General features: G+C 46.3%; 1 protein-coding gene across 1 annotated transcript in view; it reads left to right on the top strand.

Annotated features, from left to right (window-relative positions):
* Window positions 1-16,613, top strand: part of LOC120052117 (VWFA and cache domain-containing protein 1-like) — a 43,840-nt gene extending 27,227 nt beyond the window's left edge. The window contains exons 2-3 of the mRNA XM_038998966.1: window positions 9,381-9,443; window positions 16,461-16,613. Coding sequence (XP_038854894.1) covers window positions 9,381-9,443; window positions 16,461-16,613 — 216 coding nt within the window. The remainder of the gene's footprint in view (window positions 1-9,380; window positions 9,444-16,460) is intronic.
* Window positions 16,614-21,126: the final 4,513 nt, after the last annotated feature.

The following is a 21,126-nucleotide window of genomic DNA, read 5'->3' as shown; positions in this document are numbered from 1 at the left end:
CACCACACACACACGCACACACCGTTCCCAAAAGCCTCCCTCTTCAGTGCCGAGACGAGGGGGTGTGGATTTAGAGATGTAGCCTGAGGGTCAGAGGGTTCGTTAGTTAAAGCTCAGACACATCGGTAGGGTTGTTAGTAATGCCTGCCGACATTGACTGCCGACACTCTGTTCAGAGGTGCTAAGTAATCTCTTGTGTTCACACAGCAAAGACCTTGGAAGTCGTCAGCCATTCACTCAGCCTTGTGAAATCACTCCACACCAGAACGTTGCAATGGCGTTGTTTGGCAATGCATATCCGTGCGTATTGCTTATGGTTTAGATTTCAAGCTATCTTGAGCTATTTTGTAGAAATTCCTTGTTGACACCTAGCAAAATGTCAAAGAATCAAGTGAGTTCATTCTCCATACTGCCATTTCCAGCCCATAGCCAAATGTTTAGCTAGCTAACGTTAGCATGTTGACTAGCTAGCACAACATAGCTAGCTAGCTAAGGACACTGCACTAACTCGGCAGCTAACACAGGCAGCTGTTTCATGGAAACTAGCTAATCCATTGTGATTTAATTATGTCAATACTAGTTACTGTAGCTAGTTATCTTGGAGGAAGTATTTAGTATTGTGTGCATTGCATCTGTCCACTTAGCTAGCTACTATCCATAGCCTACATTGCATTCGGGGCAGCAGGTAACCTAGTGGTTAGAGCGTTAGGCCAGTAACCGAAATGTTGCTGGATCGAATCCCAGAGCTGACAAGGTAAAAAAAACTGTCGTTCTGCCCCTGAACAAGGCAGTTAACGCACTGTTCCCCGGTAGGCAGTCATTGTAAATACGAATTTGTTCTTAACTGACTTGCCTTGTTAAATATATAAATACAAATTGTGACTGGCTCATCCGTTAATGTACGGAGAAAATGCAAACTTTTAGCTTTTTGTTGTTTGCTCCCATGTGGTAACGCTGTTGTTCGAGTAAGAGAAGGAACGGACTCCTATCGGCAGTGAGATTCTGTGTGCTTTCATACTTAAGATTGACAATTGAAATTGATTACATCAAGTATTTTGCAGACAAGCAGGGACGGCCCAGTCACTTCATTAGAAAATGTTGTCTTAATCTGTGGCGCTGAATTGAAATGCAGACATTTAATAAACTAGAACATGTTTCTGAGGTTTTAGAAATGTCGCATTTTGGACTTGCTCTCCCCAATAGTGAACCCTTTGGTTTCTCCAGTACTCCCAAGATATCGGCATATAGAGATAAAATGCTCCAAGTAACAAATACATTGCAATATGGAAACTAACCCTACAATCAAAATGGTGGATAGCAGGGAATCTGTGTTATAGTATGTGTAGAGAGCCTGAAGAAAACCTTCACATCGGAGGCAGAACTAGGGTTGCCTGACTCCCGGCTCTAGCCCTTTCTAGTGCAATGAGCGAAGCGTTTCTGAGAGTGGGGATGGCAAGGAGAGAACCAGCGTACCAGCAGCAGGATGCAGCAGCTACCTCCGTCTATCTCAGCCTCCTAAAGGCTGTCTGTCTGTCTTTTCATCTCTTGATGTTTGTACCACGCTTGAGTCGTCTGTCCTTCCATCCCACCCCCTGGGCTCCCACCATCGCCTCCCTCTGCGAAGCACGTGGAATATATACTCCCAAACACACACATGCAGGCACAGTATGGGGGAACTTGGTGCACCACACCGAAGCAATGCGTCCATGTTTCCATCACCCCTTCAGGGTGTCAGACAGACCGATAGACAGACCAACGGGGATCTCCCAAACCCTGGTACACTGATCAGTCCGCACCAAAGAGAGGATTAAATCCTGTAGTTTTCTGTGACTGACCCCCAACCCTCCCCCTCCCCAACCCACTCCCTCCCTCACCAGTCCAACCCGAAATGACTGTGGCTCAAGGCTCCGGACTGTCCTTTGAAGCTGACTGAATTGCTAATAGGTTTATTTTCCCCACTCCACCACAACCTTCTCTGGTCACAGCCTTCTAATGAAAATGCTTCACCGCCTGTGTCCGCTCCCTATCCCCAGCCTGGATGATTTGAGGATTCTCTATTTTCTGGCTGTGGTTTGTCGGCTATTTTTAAACTGTCAGCATTGTTGTGTGCGTTGTAACTGTGCTCAATGTCATATTTTAGTTTTCATTGAATCTGTTAGGCTACAATGGGGCGGCAGGGTAGCCTAGTGGTTAGAGCGTTGGACTAGTAAACGGAAGGTTGCTGGATCGAATCCCTGGAGCTGACAAGGTAAAACTCTGTCGTTCTGCCCCTGAACAAGGGGCTGTTCTGTTCCTAAACCACTGTTCCTAGGCCGTCGTTGTAAATAAGAATTTGTTCTTAACTTCTTACGGCTGAGATCCCGTTAACGGGATCAACTTGACAACAGCCAGTGAAAGTGCAGGGCACCAAATTCAAACAGAAATCTCATAATTAAAATTCCTCAAACATACAAGTATTTTACACCATTTTAAAGATAAACTTGTTAATCCCACCACAGTGTCCGATTTTCAAAAAGGCTTTACGACGAAAGCACACCATCTGAATATGTCAGATAGGTCAGTACCTAGTCACAGAAAAACACAGCCATTTTTCCAGCCAAAGAGAGGAGTCACAAAAAGCAGAAATAGAGATAAAATTAATCACTAACCTTTGATCTTCATCAGATGACACTCATAGGACTTCATGTTACACAATACATGTATGTTTTGTTCGATAAAGTTCATATTTATATCCCAAAATCTTAGTTTATATTGGCGCGATATGTTCAGTAATGTTTTGCCTCCAAAACATCTGGTGATTTTGCAGAGAGCCACATCAATTTACAGAAATACTCATAATAAACATTGATAAAAGATACAAGTGTTATACATGGAACTTCAGATAAACTTCTCCTTAATTCCACCTGCTGTGTCAGACTTCTAAAAAAACTTTACGGAAAAAGCACACCATGCAATAATCTGAGTACGGCACTCAGACACAAAAACAAGCCATACAGGTACCCACCATGTCGTGGAGTCAACAGAAGTCAAAATAGCATTATAAATATTCACTTACCTTTGATGATCTTCATCAGAATGCACTCCCAGGAATCCCAGTTCAACAATAAATGTTTGTTCGATAAAGTCCATCATTTATGTCCAAATACCTCCTTTTTGTTTGCACGTTTAGTAAACAAATCCAAACTCAGGAGGCATGGGCAAGTCCAGGCGAAAGTTCAGACAAAGTCATATTACAGTTCGTAGAAACATGTCAAACGAAGTATAGAATCAATCTTTAGGATGTTTAAATCATAAATCTTCAATAATGTTTCAACCGGAGAATTCCTTTGTCTGTAGAAATGCAATGGAACGCAGCTAACTCTCACGGGAGCGCGCGAGACTGAGCTCGTGGCACTCTGCCAGACACCTGACTCAAACAGCTCTCATTCCCCTCTCCTTTACAGTAGAAGCATCAAACACAATTCTAAAGACTGTTGACATCTAGTGGAAGCCGTAGGAAGTGCAATATGACTCCATAGACACTGTATATTCGATAGGCAATGACTTGAAAAACTACAAACCTCAGATTTCCCACTTCCTGGTTGGATTTTTTCTCAGGTTTTTCCTGCCATATGAGTTCTGTTATACTCACAGACATCATTCAAACAGTTTCAGAATCTTCAGAGTGTTTTTTTTATCCAGATCTACTAATTATATGCATATCTTAGCTTCTGGGCCTGAGTAGCAGGCAGTTTACTCTGGGCACCTTACAAGCTACTCAATACTGCCCCCAGCCATAAGAAGTTAACTGACTTGCCTAGTTAAATTTAAAAATGTAAAAAAGTTAGGCTGGGGAATTGTTAGCTAAATTGAGATGAGTGCTGCTCATGATGATATTAATCTAGTTGGCTCATTTATCCGCACTGATCAGAACATTTTGCGATCACGTTATGTAGCGTAACAAAGTGGATTATTTTACTCTTCAGTCATGAAGTGAAATGGAAACGGCTTTGCCGCGAAGTGGTAGGCCACACGAGATTCTCTTGTCTGATGAAACCATGATTGAACTCTTTGGCCTGAATGCCAAGCGTCACTTCTGGAGGAAACCTGGCGCCATCCCTAAGGTGAAGCATGGTGGTGGCAGCATCATGCTGTGGGGATGTTTTTCAGCGGCAGGTACTGGGAGACCAGTCGGGTTTGAGGGAAAGATGAACGGACTGGGTGTCTATTGAACGTCTATTTTTTGGTAAATTAAGGCATAGATACATTTTTCAACCCTTTGCCGCCTTAAACATTAGGCATAAGTAAAGGCTGATTTCTGGATAACCATTTGGATTTTTTTTTTTTTAAAGATTTTTACCTTCAGTAAGTTTAAGAAATACTGCTTTGTGCCTTCTAATTCCGTTACCAAAAACGCACATCTTTAAGGTGTTTTCTAATTTAGAGGGAGGATAATGGAAGTTCACAGAAGTAACAAGTAATGGTAGAGCTACCCATTAGTTATAGTGATTATGGTAGTGGAATTACCCAAAAATCTGAAATGCAATTACTCCAACTGAATTGGCTACAATGAGAAATCAGTCACAAACCACAATTGGGTCACCTACTACTGTGATCCCTTCCGCTGGCATACTGTTATGTTCAGCTCATAGCGATTTTCTTAGCAAATTCTGTCGTCTGGTGGTCTAACCAAGTGTTAAAACAGTCGGTCTGGACACCCCCCTCTCTTCCGGCCATTCTGTCTCTCTCATTCTCTCTTTCATATCCCAACTCCTCCTGAGACACCCGCAGGGAGTGGGGTCATGGCCAGGGTCGCCATCCCAACTCATCCTGAGACACCCACAGGGAGTGGGGTCATGGCCAGGGTCGCCATTGTATCTCACCCCTGGAGCAATAAGGCTTAAGTGCCTTGCTCAAAGGCACAGCAACATATTTGTTTTTCAGAGCCAGCAACCTTTTGGTTACTGTCCCTAGCGCTCTAACCTCGAGGCTACCTGCCACCCCGGTAGAGTAGACGACAATATATTGTACTGTGCTGAACCATACTGTACTCTATTGTACTGTACTCTACTGTGCTGTATTGTACTGCACTGTACTGCACTGCACTCTACTATGCTGTCCAAACTTGTGAAACTTTAAGAATGACATAACCATCATTATGCATTTCGGTGTAGTACAGATCAGGGAACCAGAATGTAGTTCCGTTACCGGGTGTGAATCCACTTCACATAACATAGTTCAATAACCAAAAGATATTTATTTAAACTCAAGGTGCCATATCATAGCTCATACACCATTATTTCTGCAGACATCTTTGAGTCTTAATTCGGAGCATATATTTAAGAGTTTTTGGAAAACGTGGACATATAAAAACCTGAGGAAGATTTGACTGTAATTCCGTTACCAAAGTTTGCATCTGCACAGTTCTTCCACTAAATTAGTTTTCGAAAATGTTTCTGTGGAAATTAAGTACCGTAATTGCTGGACTATTAAGCGCACCTGAATATAAGCCGTACCCACTGAATTTTTTACAAATATGTATTTTGTACATAAATAAACCGCACATGTCTATAAGCCGCAAGTGCCTACCGGTACATTGAAACAAATGAACTTTACACAGCCTTTAAACGAAACGCGGCTTGTAACAAAAATAAATAGGCTTTTAAACGAAACACGGCTTGTAACAAAAATAAATAGGCTTTAACGAAACACGGCTTGTAACAAAAATAAATAGCAGTAAACAGTAGCCTACCAAGAAAGTCAAACTTCATTGCGGTGGCGATTGTTATGGCTTTCAGTCGGATCTGCACAGTTCCAACGTCTTATCGACTCATTAAGGCCAAGCTCCCGTGCAGCAGCGCTCTTTCCTTTTCCAACAGCCAGATCGATCGCCTTCAACTTGAAAGCTGCATCATATGCATTTCTCCGTGTCTTTGCCATGATGAGGGTGACAAAATGACTACCGTAATCAGAATGATGGCAAGTTTGAGCGCGCTCGATTTACGTCACATTATGTGACGGTGCTCAGTTTTTTGGCGGCATGAATCTTGTGAAAAAAAAAAGAAAAAAAAAATTAGCCGCGTCATTGTATAAACCGCGAGGTTCATAGCGTGGGAAAAAAGTAGCGGCTTATAGTCCGGAAATTACGGTAGACCTTGTACATAGTTGTATGGTTTTCTAAACTTTTGAAATCAATGTTTTTTTTGTTTTCAAACCTTTTAAAGTAAAAAAAAAACTGAGTCAAAGCGTAATTCCGTTACCTTGGAATTTCCCGTATGTAAAACGGGTCAAGTTTGAGCACCTTTTATCTCCTGAATGTTTTGGCATTCAGGTCCAAAAAGTCACTGTCTGGCCACTTCTTCAACGTGCAAACATGTATGGAAAGTTTGGTTTAAATCAAAAGGGATGCTGTCAAAGTGATTGATTTCAAATGGATTTACCCTGGATTTATTCAAATAGACGCCCACCCACATCTGCACACCCCTCCCACTCGTCGCCAGCGTGGCATGGAATGTATAGAAGGCTTATCTCAGCAAGAACGTGGTAAAAATGGGCCATTTTGAGGGGGGGGGGGGGTCATATAAATGTAAATCTTATGTGAAAGGTGAATACGTCTTAGTTAATTTGGGCAAATTAGGCCGTGGGTGGGTTTGGTCATTGAAGAGGCCACCCCAAGCTTTAGGTATAAGACAGAATATAGGGGCGTCACATCAACTGGGCCCGGTGGCCCAGCCAGGGTGAGCCGTATTTGGTTAGAGATTGAGGCATTCCCCCCCGCCCAGGGTATAGGGAGGAATCCCAAAACAAACGGCCTGCACGGTGGGAGACCAGCCAACGATACAGTGTTAAGCTAACTAACGCTAGCTAGCTAGCTGTGGTGGTTCCGTTTGTTTTTGTCCTTTGTGTGATTTATTTCACAATTGAATAGGTTGGGGTAGTTTTCTAAATAACACTGTGGGTGAAATGTGCATCTTTTTGTCTTTGTGTGTCTATGTTTCCCCCAAGTTTTACGAACACATACCTCCCAGTGTCGACCGAAGCCTACCACTTTAACGACAGTAGAGAGAATAAAACCAGCTCAGACAGGACTGTTCTCTACCTGACAGCCGGCTTTTTAGGTTTTCCTTGTGTTGATATTTAGGAACCTAGTTCAGCGTGACAAGTCTCCTCTTGATTGTGTGAGGTCCCATAAATCACCGCTTGTTTTGACATCTACTTTTTATTGGGGGGGTGGGGTGGTTGGTTACCATGGTAATGCAATAAAGTGGAGTGAACTCTGCGTTGGCGGGCGGAGTGGAGTGAAGCATGCTGGGTAGTTGGTGCCCCTCTGCTCTGTAATGTGTCCTACAGTATGTGTGGACAGGACTGGACAGGGGGGTGGTGTGTGTGTGTTTAGTGAAGCAGCAGAGAGGCTTACAGTGAAACACCTGCCACTTTAAGTCAACATTTATTTAACTGTTGTTTTAGTGTGCCTCCACCTTGCACTAAATGTTGTGCCTGATGTTTGGGGGGGGCGTGTGGTGTGTGTGTGTGTGTGTGTGGTACTCAGGAGACAAGCTTGCTTAAAAAGTTGTGTTCTTGGGTGTGTGTTTTGTGTGTAACAGTATTTTATTTGATTTATTTCACCTTTATTTAACCAGGTAGGCAAGTTGAGACCAAGTTCTCATTTACAATTGCGACCTGGCCAAGATCAAGCAAAGCAGTTCGACACATACAACAACACAGAGTTACACATGGAGTAAAACAAACATACAGTCAATAATACAGTAGAAAAATAAGTCTATATAAAATTTGAGCAAATGAGGTGAGATAAGGGAGGTAAAGGCAAAAAAAAGGCCATGGTTGCGAAGTAAATACAATATAGCAAGTAAAACACTGGAATGGTAGATTTGCAGTGGAAGAATGTGCAAATTAGAAATGTAATTAATGGGGTGCTAATGAGCAAAATAAATAAATTAGGGGAAGAGGTAGTTTTTTGGGCAAAATTTTAGATGGGCTATGTACAGGTGCAGTAATCTGTGAGCTGCTCTGACAGCTGGTGCTTAAAGCTAGTGAGGGAGATAAGTGTTTCCAGTTTCAGTGATTTTTGTAGTGCGTTCCGGTCATTGGCAGCAGAGAACTGGAAGGAGAGGCGGCCAAAGGAGTATTTGGCTTTGGGGGTGACCAGAGAGAGATACCTGCTGGAGCGCGTGCTACCTAGCAGGGTCTTGAAGATGACCTGGAGCCAGTGGGTTTGGCGACGAGTATGAAGCGAGGGCCAGCCAACGAGAGCGTACAGGTCGCAGTGGTGGGTAGTATATGGGGCTTTGGTGACAAAATGGATGGCACTGTGATAGACTGCATCCAATTTATTGAGTAGGGTATTGGAGGCTATTTTGTAAATGACATCACTGAAGTCAAGGATCGGTTGGATGGTCAGTTTTACGAGGGTATGTTTGGCAGCATGAGTGAAGGATGCTTTGTTGCGAAATAGGAAGCCAATTCTAGATTTAACTTTGGATTGGAGATGTTTGATGTGAGTCTGGAAGGAGAGTTTACAATCTAACCAGACACCTAGGTATTTGTAGTTGTCCACATATTCTAAGTCAGAACCGTCCAGAGTAGTGATGCTGGATGGGCGGGCGGGTGCAGGCAGCGATCGGTTGAAGAGCATGCATTTAGTTTTACTTGTATTTAAGAGCAGTTGGAGGCCACGGAAGGAGAGTTGTAATGGCATTGAAGCTCGTCTGGAGGGTTCTTATGTATGTATGGGTTGGTATTGGTATGCATAGCATGCATAGCATACCAACCTATACCAGTGCAGGTGTTAACTGTTTTCTTGAGGGCTCATTGAGTTTGTGTTGGTGCTCGTGGTCGTTCAAGGACATCTACTATTGCTTCAAGGTCCAACGTGTTTTTAGGATTTGTGGATGATGTGTATTGTTGCCTACACCGAACATGTTGAATGGGTCCAGGTTGTTTTGCAGTCAGTCAGCCTGTAGGCAGCATTTGACCAGCTGTTATTGGCAGAGAGGTTTGGAGCTCTTTCTTATTGGTCTATTAAATAATTTACCGCATGGCGATGTTACCATGGAAGGCCAAAACCCCATACCACCAAAACAGGCAGAAATTTCAGGTGGTCTTTTCAAACAGCTCTTACATTAAAAGGGAATTATACCTTTTTTTTAAATTTTTTAAATGTCACAGTATTTGTCCAACCTCATAGTGTGGAAATATACTGAAAACACAGGGAAATAAAAAAAATTGACTGCAGTGGGCCTTTAAGCAATCAGAAGAAATCCCGTGTGGATTTGCATCTGTGTGCAGTGATTTAGTTTTTTTTTTAAATTAACGACTGCAGTAAGTCTTTCTACAGCATACTAACCATGTTTCCCTCTCTCTCTCTCTCTCTCTCTCTGCAGAGAATCTTCAACTCGTTTGTGTACACAGAGAAGACCTCAAACGGAGAGACGGAGGTACAGCAGGTGAGTCACCGGGTGCTTGTGTGTGTGTGTGTGTGTGTGTGTGTGTGTATTTGCACAGTATGTGTGCTTGTGACTCTGTCTGTGCTGCAGAAACACCACACACACACACACACACACACACACACACACACACACACACACACACACACACACACACACACATAGCCATCATCAGAGGAAAGGAGGGCTTATTAAAATTCTACAGCTGCCGTCTCATTGGCTTTGAAGTTGTCTTTTGTTTTTCCCTCCCCCAGTCTCTAATGCACTACACAGTGTCAGTGCAGGAAGGCTTCACTCTGACTAGGAGATGCTTGAATAGAAACATGGCTCCTCTACCTGTACTCTAATGCAGCGTTAGATACCGAGATATCATCTGCGCACTCCCATGGTTGGCAATAAAGAGGCTACTTTAGTTTATAAGAGTAGAATGTTTCTGAACACTTCTACATTGAAATCCAAATGCTACCATGATTACGGATAGTTCTGAACGAATCGTGAATACTGATGAGTGAGAAGGTTACAGACGCACAGATGTCATGTCCCTCCAAAAATGCTAACCTCCCCTGTAATTGTAATGGCGAGAGGTTAGCGTGTCTCGGGGATATGATATTTGTGCGTCTAACGTTCTCACTCGTCATTATTCACGATTCATTCAGGACTTTCCGTAGTCATCCGTAGCATCCACATTTAATGTGGAAGTGTTAAGAAACACTCAACTTTTGACTATTTTAATACACAAGTGAATTTGTCCCAATACTTTTGGTCCCCTAAAATGAGTGCTGTAATTTCTAAACGGTTCCCCCGTTATGGATGAAAATACCCTCAAATGAAAGCTGACAGTCTGTACTTCAACCTCAGTCATTGTATCATTTCAAATCCAAAGTTCTGGAGTACAGAGACAAAACAACAACATTTGTTAATATCTCAATACTTTGGGATTTGGAAGCAGTGTGTGTGTGTGTGTGTGTGTGTTCTTATGGGTCTGGTCACTGTTGGCAGAGCAAATAAGCTGGCACTGTTCGCTTACTGCCCATTCCTGCACTGCAGTGGTCGGTGATGTTTCGACTGCATGGTTTGGTAGACTGGCTACTACTATTTCCACTGGCTCAGTATAATATACAGTACAGTGCTTGGTTCTGGATCAGTTTAATCGATAGGTCCATTTGATAGATCTGTTTCTGCCCCACAGCTACTGATCCTGAATGCTAATCAAGTTCGCAGCTCTGTTGCTGGTTTACCGCGGGTCATTTCATAGGGAGTTGTAACCATACGAGAGCGCCTCCAACATCAACCAACATTTCAAAGAATGAAGGTCAATATGGGCGCTAACATGGCGGCTGTTCTTAAACCCTGGCCTAACTCTCTCTGTACGGTGCATTCGGAAAGTATTCAGACCCCTTGACTTTTCCCACATTTTGTTACGTTACAGCCGTATTCTAAACTTTGATTACATTTAAATGTTTCCCGCATCAATCTACCCACAATGCTCCATAATGACAAAGTGAAAACAGGTTTTTAGACATTTTTGCAAATGTATTAAAAATTTAAAAACAGATGTACACTTATTTACACAAGTATTCAGACCCTCTGCTATGAGACTCGAAATTGAGTTCAAGTGCATCATGTTTCCATTGATCATCCTTGAGATGTTTCTACAACTTGATTGGATTCCACCTGTGGTAAATTCAATTGATTGGACATGATTTGGAAAGGCATACACCTGCCTATATAAGGTCCCACAGTTGACAGTGCATGTCAGAGCAAAAACCAAGCCATGAGGTTGAAGGAATTGTCCGTAGAGCTCTGAGACAGGATTGTGTCGAGGCACAGATCTGGGGAAGGGTACCAAAATTCCTGCAGCATTGAAGGTCCCCAAGAACACAGTGGCCTCCATCATTCTTAAATGGAAGTTTGGAACCACCAAGACTCTTGCTAGAGCTGGCAGCCTGGCAAAATGGAGAAATCAGGGGAGAAAGGCCTTGGTCAGGGAGGTGACCAAGAACCCGATGGTCACTCTGACAGAGTTCCAGAGTTCCTCTGGGGAGATGGGAGATCCTTCCAGAAGGACAACCATCTCTGCAGCACTCCACTAATCAAGCCTTTATGGTTGAGTGGCCAGAAGGAAGCCAGTCCTTTACAGGCTGCTTGGAGGCACCTAAAGGTCTCTGACCATAAAACAAGTTTCTCTGGTCTGATGAAACCAAAATTTGGCCTGAATGCCAAGGGTCACGTCTGGAAGAAACCTGGCACCATCCCTACGGTGAAGCATGGTGGCGGCAGCATCATGCTGTGGGGATGTTTTTCAGCGGCAGGGACTGGGATTCTAGTCAGGATCGAGGGAAAGATGAACAGAGCAAAGTACAGAGATCCTTAATAAAAATCTGCTCCAGAGTGCTCAGGACCATAGACTGGGGCGAAGGTTCACCTTCCAACAGGACAACGACCCTAAGCACGCAGCCAAGACAACGCAAGAGTGGCTTCGGGACAATTCTCAATGTCCTTGAGTTGCCCAGCCAGAGCCTGGACTTGAACCCGGTTTAACATTTCTGGAGAGACCTGAAGATAGCTCTGCAGTGACGCTCCTCATCCAACCTGACCAAGCTCGAGAGGATCTGCAAAGGGGAATGGGAGAAACTTCTCAAATACAGTTGTGCCAAGCTTGTAACGTCATACTCCAGGAGATTTGAGGCTGTAATCGCTGCTAAAGGTTCTTCAACAAAGTACTAAGCAATTAGTTTGAATACTTATGTAAATGTGATATTTCCATATTTTAAGTTTTTTATTAATAAATTAGCAAGCATTTCTATAAACTCGTTTTTGCTTTGTCATTATGGGGTATCATGTGTAGATTGAGGGATAATATTGAAAAAAAATATCTATTTTAGAAAGACTAACACAATGTTGAAGTACTTTCCGATTGAACAGTATATGGCTCCGGTAGTATCCATCTGTGGACTGTGTAGGTTACCACCCCTTGTGTGTGGACATTTAGTTACAGTATGTTTATTTTTTTATATATTTTTTACGGTTTTAAGAAACCATGCTAAATTCATCCGACCAGTAGATACCTTGGTTGATAAAAATGTTCCCTTCTTGTCCGTTTCCTTGGAGGTAGGCTGGAGGTTTTTCCCATGTATCCATCGTAAGTTTTTTAAAAGAATGATTCTTAAGCTGTTCGAATTCATCAGAAATATTGACAAGATGTACAACAGTGTCTCTGTAGCAATTGCATGCCTCTAAGACTCTTGCCAATTTAGCATTACCAAGACCAGACGGTGCCAGCCCTGGCATTGCTGGCATGGTTCTCCCCGGGTAGGAGGCAGGTGGGAAATGACACTTTGGCACCATGGCAGCCAAACAGCACCAATTAGAGCTGAATCCACAGTGGGGAGGAAGCCCAAAGGAAAAAAGACTGACAAAGACAGGCAGAGAGACAGAGCCCGGCTTTGAGACTGGCACCCTGGCTCCCCTTCACTATCTCCCTCTCGTTACTCAGCCAGGAGAGGAGCAGGGTGAGGACATCTGCCACTGAGTAATGACATAGGCTGGCCATCTCCACTCATCCCAGAAATGTTTAAAGTGTAATGAACATGATTCTAGGTGTTTGTTTGGTTTAGCCTGTGTTTTTACAGTAATTCTACTGTGCAGGTTACTGCTCTCTTATCAGGTTACTGCTCTCTTATCAGGAAATGAATTTCAGACCAAAATGAAGAAGATATCCCGCTTGGACAGAGCCAGACAGCGGAGTGGACATTTCCTATTAGAAGTCTTCAGCGTTGTCTGTTGTTTGGTCCTCTGGGGAGATGAGATGGAATCAGCAAAACGAGAGAGACGGCAGACAATGGGCAGCTAGCCGGAGGTCAAAACGGCCTATAGATAGACACATTGTTGTATGTACGTGTGTGTGTGTGTAGCCAGAGGACGAGGTGGTCACGCCAGTCTAATAGCCCAGTCTGTCTATCAGTGTGCCTGGGCCCCCAGGGACTCAGTAGACTAGAGGTGGAGGCAGTAGTCTGATGGTGACATTTATGTAAAAGGCCAGTCAGGGCTAGTGGAGGGGTTTCTGTGTTTCAAAAATAAAAAATAAAATCAGTTCCATGGAATGACCTTGATGGTCTATTTTATTCTCTAACATTCTCCCAGTCTACCCTGGTACTGACACGGGTCACAGCTCTCCTCCCTAACCCAGACCTAGCCGTAACGGTTCTGAACCAGAGCCACACAATGAAACTGCGTGGTCTGGGACTGCCTGGTCAGGGCTACAGCAACCACAGAGCCCAACGTGTTATAGTGAAGGTGGGAGGAGTCAGCGGTAAGGCCGGGGTAGTCGGGTGGTTGGTTGGGATTTGTGGGTAGGGAGGGGGCGGGGGGAAGGAAGGAGGGTGGTTTTGGCTAAGGAAAAGTAGTCCTAAATCACAAAACCTGTGCCTTGCAGGTCTTTTGGTTTCTCGTTTCTCTGTAGTTCCTCTGGTTAAGACTGAGAAATACCCATTCATGAGTCCACACTGGGCTGTGAAGGCACTCGGACAGCTCAACAGTGGTTGAGACGCGCCTAATAGTGAGTCCACATTGGGCCTAATTGCTGGTCCGGCCCAATCTGGGAGGGGTGGGGGGTGAAACAGTATTTTGGGTCGCGTCCCAAATGACAACCTACTACCGACACAGTGCACTACTTTTGACTGTAGCCCTATGGGCCCTTGTCAAAAGTAGTGCACTATATAGGGAATACGGTGCCGTCTTTGGGCTCGCGTATCGGGTGGCCCTGTAATTCAGGGTGACGCCGCTGGCCCCTGTATTATGACATAATAGGAGAAGTGGCTGGGCCTGCGGATTAATAGGAACAGCGACTGGCTGATTGGGTGTAGCTCGGTTAATGGGTCACAGCACATTTCTCCTGTTCCTGGCCTGGGCAGTGTTGGCTGTGGACAGACGTGGAGACTGGCTGCCGGTAGCGGAGACTGGCTGCCGGTAGCGGAGACTGGCTGCCGGTAGCGGAGACTGGCTGCCGGTAGCGGAGACTGGCTGCCGGTAGCGGAGACTGGCTGCCGGTAGCGGAGACTGGCTGCCGGTAGCGGAGACCGGCTGCCGGTAGCGGAGACCGGCTGCCGGTAGCGGAGACCGGCTGCCGGTAGCGGAGACCGGCTGCCGGTAGCGGAGACCGGCTGCCGGTAGCGGTGGTTCTCCCAAGTTGTTATTTTCTTCTCTCCAGGCAGTGAGTGAATGTAGTGACTTGATTTGAGTCTTTGAGTCTTGTTAAAGCCTACTGTATGTTCTGAGTTTGAGTTATCAGTGCTTGTTTGTGTTGATTTCTAGCTTATCTTATCCTACGCAGGCTATGTAGCCTGTGCTTGAATGCGTGGGTGTGAGTTGCCACGGTCCTGTAGGTTCTAACGAGGTTGGTTCCCTGTGGGGGTTTTTCATTGGCTCCAGAGTAGGAACAGGAACCTGTTGTGAGGAGCTGCTAGTGCGCTCGTTATTAGTGTCCCCCAGGTGGGAACCCTTTTTTTGAAAGAGGCTCTGAGATGCGTGCAGTCAGCCATATCTCCCCCTCTGAGAGCTGTAATGTATGCCTAGCGTTAGCTGACACACTAACACAGGACAGAGAGGGGCCTCGTCAGGCCGAACACTAACCAGCACTATTCAATTATCTGCCCCCTTTTTTAATGAACTACATTTTTCCTTCTGAGTGATTTCTCACAAAACCAGGGCAAAAAAAAAAACACCATGACTTGGGGGGGTTTTCACAATATAATCTGTAGAATGGTCTTTTTGGGGGAAGGATTGTTTACATGTATTTGACATTTTGGCCTTACTCAGTCCTCCTTTTAAGACGCCATCTTGTATAAAAGGGAATAGGTACTCAACTAAAATATAATCATACTAAACGTGTCAAATCAAATCAAATTTGATTTGTCACATACACATGGTTAGCAGATGTTAATGCGAGTGTAGCGAAATGCTTGTGCTTCTACTTCCGACAATGCAGTAATAACCAACGAGTAATCTAACCTAACAATTCCACAACAACTACCTTATACACACAAGTGTGAAGGAATGAAAGAATATGTACATAAAAATATATGAATGATGTGAATGAGTGATGGTACAGAATGGCATAGGCAAGATGCAGTAGATGGTATCGAGTACAGTATATACATATGAGATGAGTAATGTAGGGTATGTAAACATATGAAGTGGCATTGTTTAAAGTGGCTAGTGATACATTTTTACATTTTTACATTTTTAAAGTGGCTGGAGTTGAGTCTGTATGTAGGCAGCAGCCTCTCTGTGTTAGTGATGGCTGTTTAACAGTCTGATGGCCTTGAGATAGAAGCTGTTTTTCAGTCTCTCGGTCCCTGCTTTGATGCACCTGTACTGACCTCGCCTTCTGGATGATAGCGGGGTGAACAGGCAGTGGCTCGGGTGGTTGTTGTCCTTGATGATCTTTATGGCCTTCCTGTGACATCGGGTGGTGCAGGTTTCCTGGAGGGCAGGTAGTTTGTCCCCGGTGATGCGTTGTGCAGACCTCACTACCCTCTGGAGAGCCTTACGGTTGTGGGCGGAGCAGTTGCCGTACCAGGCGGTGATACAGCCCGACAGGATGCTCTCGATTGTGCATCTGTAGAAGTTTGTGAGTGCTTTTGGTGACAAGCCGAATTTCTTCAGCCTCCTGAGGTTGAAGAGGCGATGCTGCGCCTTCTTCACAACGCTGTCTGTGTGGGTGGACCAATTCAGTTTGTCCGTGATGTGTACGCCGAGGAACTTAAAACGTACTACCCTCTCCACTACTGTCCCGTCGATGTGGATAGGGGGGTGCTCCCTCTGCTGTTTCCTGAAGTCCACGATCATCTGTTTTGTTGACGTTGAGTGTGAGGTTATTTTCCTGTGTGTGTGTGTGTGTGTGTGTGCTGTTATGTTTTCCATCAGTAATTCCACCATGTTGAGGAGAACCTTACGTATGATGTGTGCTATACAGAATATATCCAACTGTGTGTGTGTGTGTGTGATTGGTTGTAGCTTGCGAAGAAGATCCGTGAGAAGTTTAACCGTTACCTGGACGTGGTGAACAGGAACAAGCAGGTGGTGGAGGCGTCCTACACAGCCCACCTGACGTCCCCCCTCACCGCCATCCAGGACTGCTGCACCATCCCCCCCTCCATGATGGAGTGAGTATATACACACACACACACACACACACACACACACACACACACACACACACACACACACACACACACACACACACACACACACACACACACACACACACAACCCCTTACCCCTTCCTCTGTTTAAATATATTTGAATCCTTTCTAGAAACAGTCCTCTCCATGTGTGCAAAATCTGCAAATTGAATTGACATTTGAGTCATTTAGAAGAAGCTTTCGCTCAAGGGCCTTGCTCAAGGGCACATCGGCAAGATGTTTCACCTAATCGGCGCATGGATTCAAACCAGCAACCTTTCGTTCACACATGCACGCGCAGCAGTGGTGGGGATGAGCGCCACTGCTCTGCTCGGCGGCCATTTAATTCCCCCAGACAGATGCGGTTGTTTATGGGTAATGGCGTTGTCTGAAGGCCTATTTCCACCAATCTCCCGCTACTGCAGGAGCAAACGCACGTCAAACGAGCGAGCGAGGGAGATAGTGGAGAGGGGAAAGAGCGCTGCTTTCAACCCTAATCTCTACAGCTCCAGCTGTCTACGTATCTCTCTCCCTCTCCCTCTTCCTATCTTCTTCTGCTTCTCTCTCCCTTCCGCTATCTCTCAGTCCTAATGTAGTTTTGATGTGTTTTCTGTCGCTCTGAAGTTTCTCCCCTGACTTATCTGGAGTTCCAGGGTCTGTCTCTGCTTCTCCCGCAATCAGCCTGGCTCCGCTCCAGCACAATACCTGTAGACTTTCATCCGGATAGAGTCCAGTTCAGGTTTTTCTCTCGCACACTTATTCTGGAGGAGAGGGAGGAAGCTGGGAGAGCTAGGGTGGACAGAGAGTGAAGAAGATGATGATGTTGCGGATGGGGTGTGGATGGAACGCAACGAGGGTTGAACAAAATTGAGGTTCACTTCTGAGGGCTGTCTGTCAGTCTGATAGCAGTGCATCGCTCCCACGACTTCAAAGAATCCCATTGGGGGGAAAAAGCTGACTTCTCTCACTTTGAAAAAGTTCATCTGGGAGCGTGACTGTTTTGAAGGAGTGCAGAATAACTTCTCCTCTCAGCAGGCTCACCCAGTCCCAGCCAGGGGAAGTTAAAGATCCAAACATCGGATGTGTGCCAGTGAAATGCCATGAAGCCTGTTTTCAGATTCGGTGCCGTGCTGGACCCTCCAGAGAGGCTGGTGGCAGACCCACCCGTCCCCAGGTCAGGGTGTCCTTCGTTGGGCTTTGAGTCAGCTGCTGCTGCCTGCTCCTGGGTCATATGGCGGGTCATAGCTGGGGGGGTGTCAGGTGGTTCACAGGATTTCCCATGTCACACAGCCGCCACGCGACCACGGTGGTGTCGGCTCGCCCATAGCCCCCCCCCCCCACACACACACACCACGCTGCAATGCTTTGGTCAGGGGGCCAGCTTCCAGGTCTAGTCAACCAATCAATGCCTGAAAATTCAGGTTTTAGTGACTGATCGTCAGGTACCAGCTAGATCAGTCATTTCCGACTTATTTTGAGGGGCGGACGACAAGATCCGTGTGCACGTCTGATAGTTGATCATAGCCGTGACCTCCCGTCCTGTCCTCCAGTGCAAGTCAGCTAGCTGAGTGTCGTGTGCGTGTAGGTAAAGCCGCCGCAACTGTCACTCCTACCGCAGGCGCTGTACAGATACACATACACCCGTAGGCCTGTACGCCGAGTACACAAAAAATATAGAGCACTTGTTCTTTCCATGACATAGAATGACCCAGGTGAAAGCTTATGATCCTTTTATTGATGTGACTTGTTAAATCCACTTCAATCAGTGTAGATGGAAAGGGGGGGGGGGCGCATACTCACTATTAGGAAGAGGTTCCTAATGTTTGCTATACTCAGTGTATCTCTATGGTTACAGCTGCCTCAGAAAAGACAAACGGTCGCTAGCCAGCCAGGCAGGCTGGTGGAGATAAGAACAGGCGTTTAGCTGGCCAGCTGTGGGTCTTTCGATAACGACAGGGGCTATACAGGGTTGTAAATTCTTCTAATGGGTATTCCTTCCATGTTGTCATTTTACTACATGGAGACGGGAGGAAAAGCCGTAGACCACCCAGCCATTCCCGATGTCCTTGTCTGGCTACGGTCTCCAGTGAGGTGGTGCAGTTGTGTTGCTGGAGGAGTATTATGAGAACACGTTACCTCCTGCGCGTCGTTATGACTTTCTAGTCAGTGGGTTAGGAAATGGATGCAAAATGCTACAGCAATTTTAATGTGAATCGGCCACTGGTGACTGAGCTCCGCTCCTCTGGCTGTGGTGTGTTGATCCTGCACTGATCTCTGTGAGGGAGAGCTGGGATCAGGGACGTGGGGTCAGCTGGTTTTCCCGTTTTTTTGCTCTGAGTGAACTAATGAAGCCTCTGTTTGAGCATGAGGGGGTGCGAGAGGGGGAGGGAGGGAGGAGAGGGGGAGAGACTTAGCAGGCTTTAAACCCCGGGCTGATAGGAGCCCTCTATCTCTCTGACCAAATGCTTCTGTCCCTATTAAGATACCTTCCTCCGCCCTCACTCCCTGCTCCCCAAATCCCCATTGAGCCCCCCCCCCCCCCCCCCCCCCCCCCCCCTCTTATCCTCCCCGGCAGCTACGCTAACGAAACGCATTGCTATGTGCACTGATGGATTAAAAGAGGGAGGGGGGGCTTGGGAAAAGGGGTGGGGGGTCTTTCTCTCAGCAGGGCAATACTGTAACTCACTGTGGAGATGATGTAAAACACTCTTGAAAGAAGAACAATATCCGTATTCCTTGCGGTCAAATTGAATACGGTAGCACAGCAAGCTTCTTCAGAAGCAGTGGCATTGCATACCGGCGTCCACACGGTAATACAATCCATTTATCTCAATGTTCATCATGCCCAACCCTGGATAACAGGGCTACAGGCGTTCAGTACAACGGTTTGGTGGAGTCGGCCGCCACGGTTCAAAATCAAACGTAGGACCAATAGCGTTCTGCAGTATTCCTATTATCTCCCCGATCGAGGCGAGGAGAACTCCTCCCTATAGGATATTGAAACACAGCATAGCAACCCCCTTCGTTATTGAACATTATGCCGGCAGGGGCCTCGTCATAAGCTAGCTGAAGCTTCAGATAATGGAAGAGCGGTGTTGTGTGTGGTTCTGGTGTAAAGAAACCCTCTGTATCCGCTGTGCACTCTCAATGCAGCTTCAGGGGTTATTTCATCTATATATATATTTTATTTTATTTTAATTTTTTTAACTCCTTTTAAAAGCAGGGATGTTTTTCAAGACCCTCATTTGCATGTTGAATCCAAATCGGGGCCAGAAGGTTTTCCTTCTTGCTCTCTCTCTCTCTCTCGCCTCTCTCGCCTCTCTCGCCTCTCTCGCCTCTCTCGCCTCTCTCGCCTCTCTCGCCTCTCTCGCCTCTCTCGCCTCTCTCGCCTCTCTCTCTCTCGCCTCTCTCTCTCTCTCTCGCCTCTCTCTCTCTCTCTCGCCTCTCTCTCTCTCTCTCGCCTCTCTCTCTCTCTCTCGCCTCTCTCTCTCTCTCTCTCGCCTCTCTCTCTCTCTCTCTCGCCTCTCTCTCTCTCTCTCTCGCCTCTCTCTCTCGCTCTCTCTCTCTCTCTCTCTCGCCTCTCTCTCTCTCTCTCTCGCCTCTCTCTCTCTCTCTCTCGCCTCTCTCTCTCTCTCTCTCGCCTCTCTCTCTCTCTCTCTCTCGCCTCTCTCTCTCTCTCTCTCTCGCCTCTCTCTCTCTCTCTCTCTCTCTCTCTCTCTCTCTCTCTCTCTCTCTCTCGCCTCTCTCTCTCTCTCTCTCTCTCGTCTCTCTCTCTCGCCTCTCTCTCGTCTCTCTCTCGCGCGTCTCTCTCGTCTCTCTCTCGCCTCTCTCTCTCTCTCTCTCTCGCCTCTCTCTCTCTCTCTCTCTCTCGCCTCTCTCTCTCTCTCTCTCTCTCTCGCCTCTCTCTCTCTCTCTCTCTCTCTCGCCTCTCTCTCTCGCCTCTCTCGCCTCTCTCTCTCTCGCCTCTCTCTCTCTCTCGCCTCTCTCTCTCTCTCTCTCTCGCCTCTCTCTCTCTCTCGCCTCTCTCTCTCTCTCGCCTCTCTCTCTCTCTCGCCTCTCTCTCTCTCTCGCCTCTCTCGCCTCTCTCTCTCGCCTCTCTCTCTCTCTCTCTCTCTCGCCTCTCTCCCTTTCTCTTTCTCTCGCCTCTCTCCCTTTCTCTTTCTCTCGCTCGCTTTCCCCTTTCTCTTTCTCTCGCTCGCTTTCCCCTTTCTCTTTCTCTCGCTCGCTTTCCCCTTTCTCTCTCGGGGGGGGGGGGGGGGGGGGGGGGGGGGGGGGGGGGGGGGGGGGAGGAAAAGGGGGAGAGGGGAATGGGAAAGCGCGAAGGAGGGGGAGAGGGAGATGGAGAGGGAGCGAGAGAGGCGAGGGACGGGTCGACTCCTTTCTGTGTCAATAACGAGGTGCGGTCGCTAGGTCATCCTGGAATTTCGCTGGCCCTACGTCTTGTTCACTGGAGTAACGAGATCGGGAGTCTTCGATTCGCATTCTCTTGCCTAGTTACG

This window comes from Salvelinus namaycush, chromosome 8, assembly GCF_016432855.1.
Source record: "Salvelinus namaycush isolate Seneca chromosome 8, SaNama_1.0, whole genome shotgun sequence".
Classification (NCBI taxonomy): Eukaryota; Metazoa; Chordata; class Actinopteri; order Salmoniformes; family Salmonidae; genus Salvelinus; species Salvelinus namaycush.
This window is presented reverse-complemented; position numbering and strand designations above follow the sequence as displayed.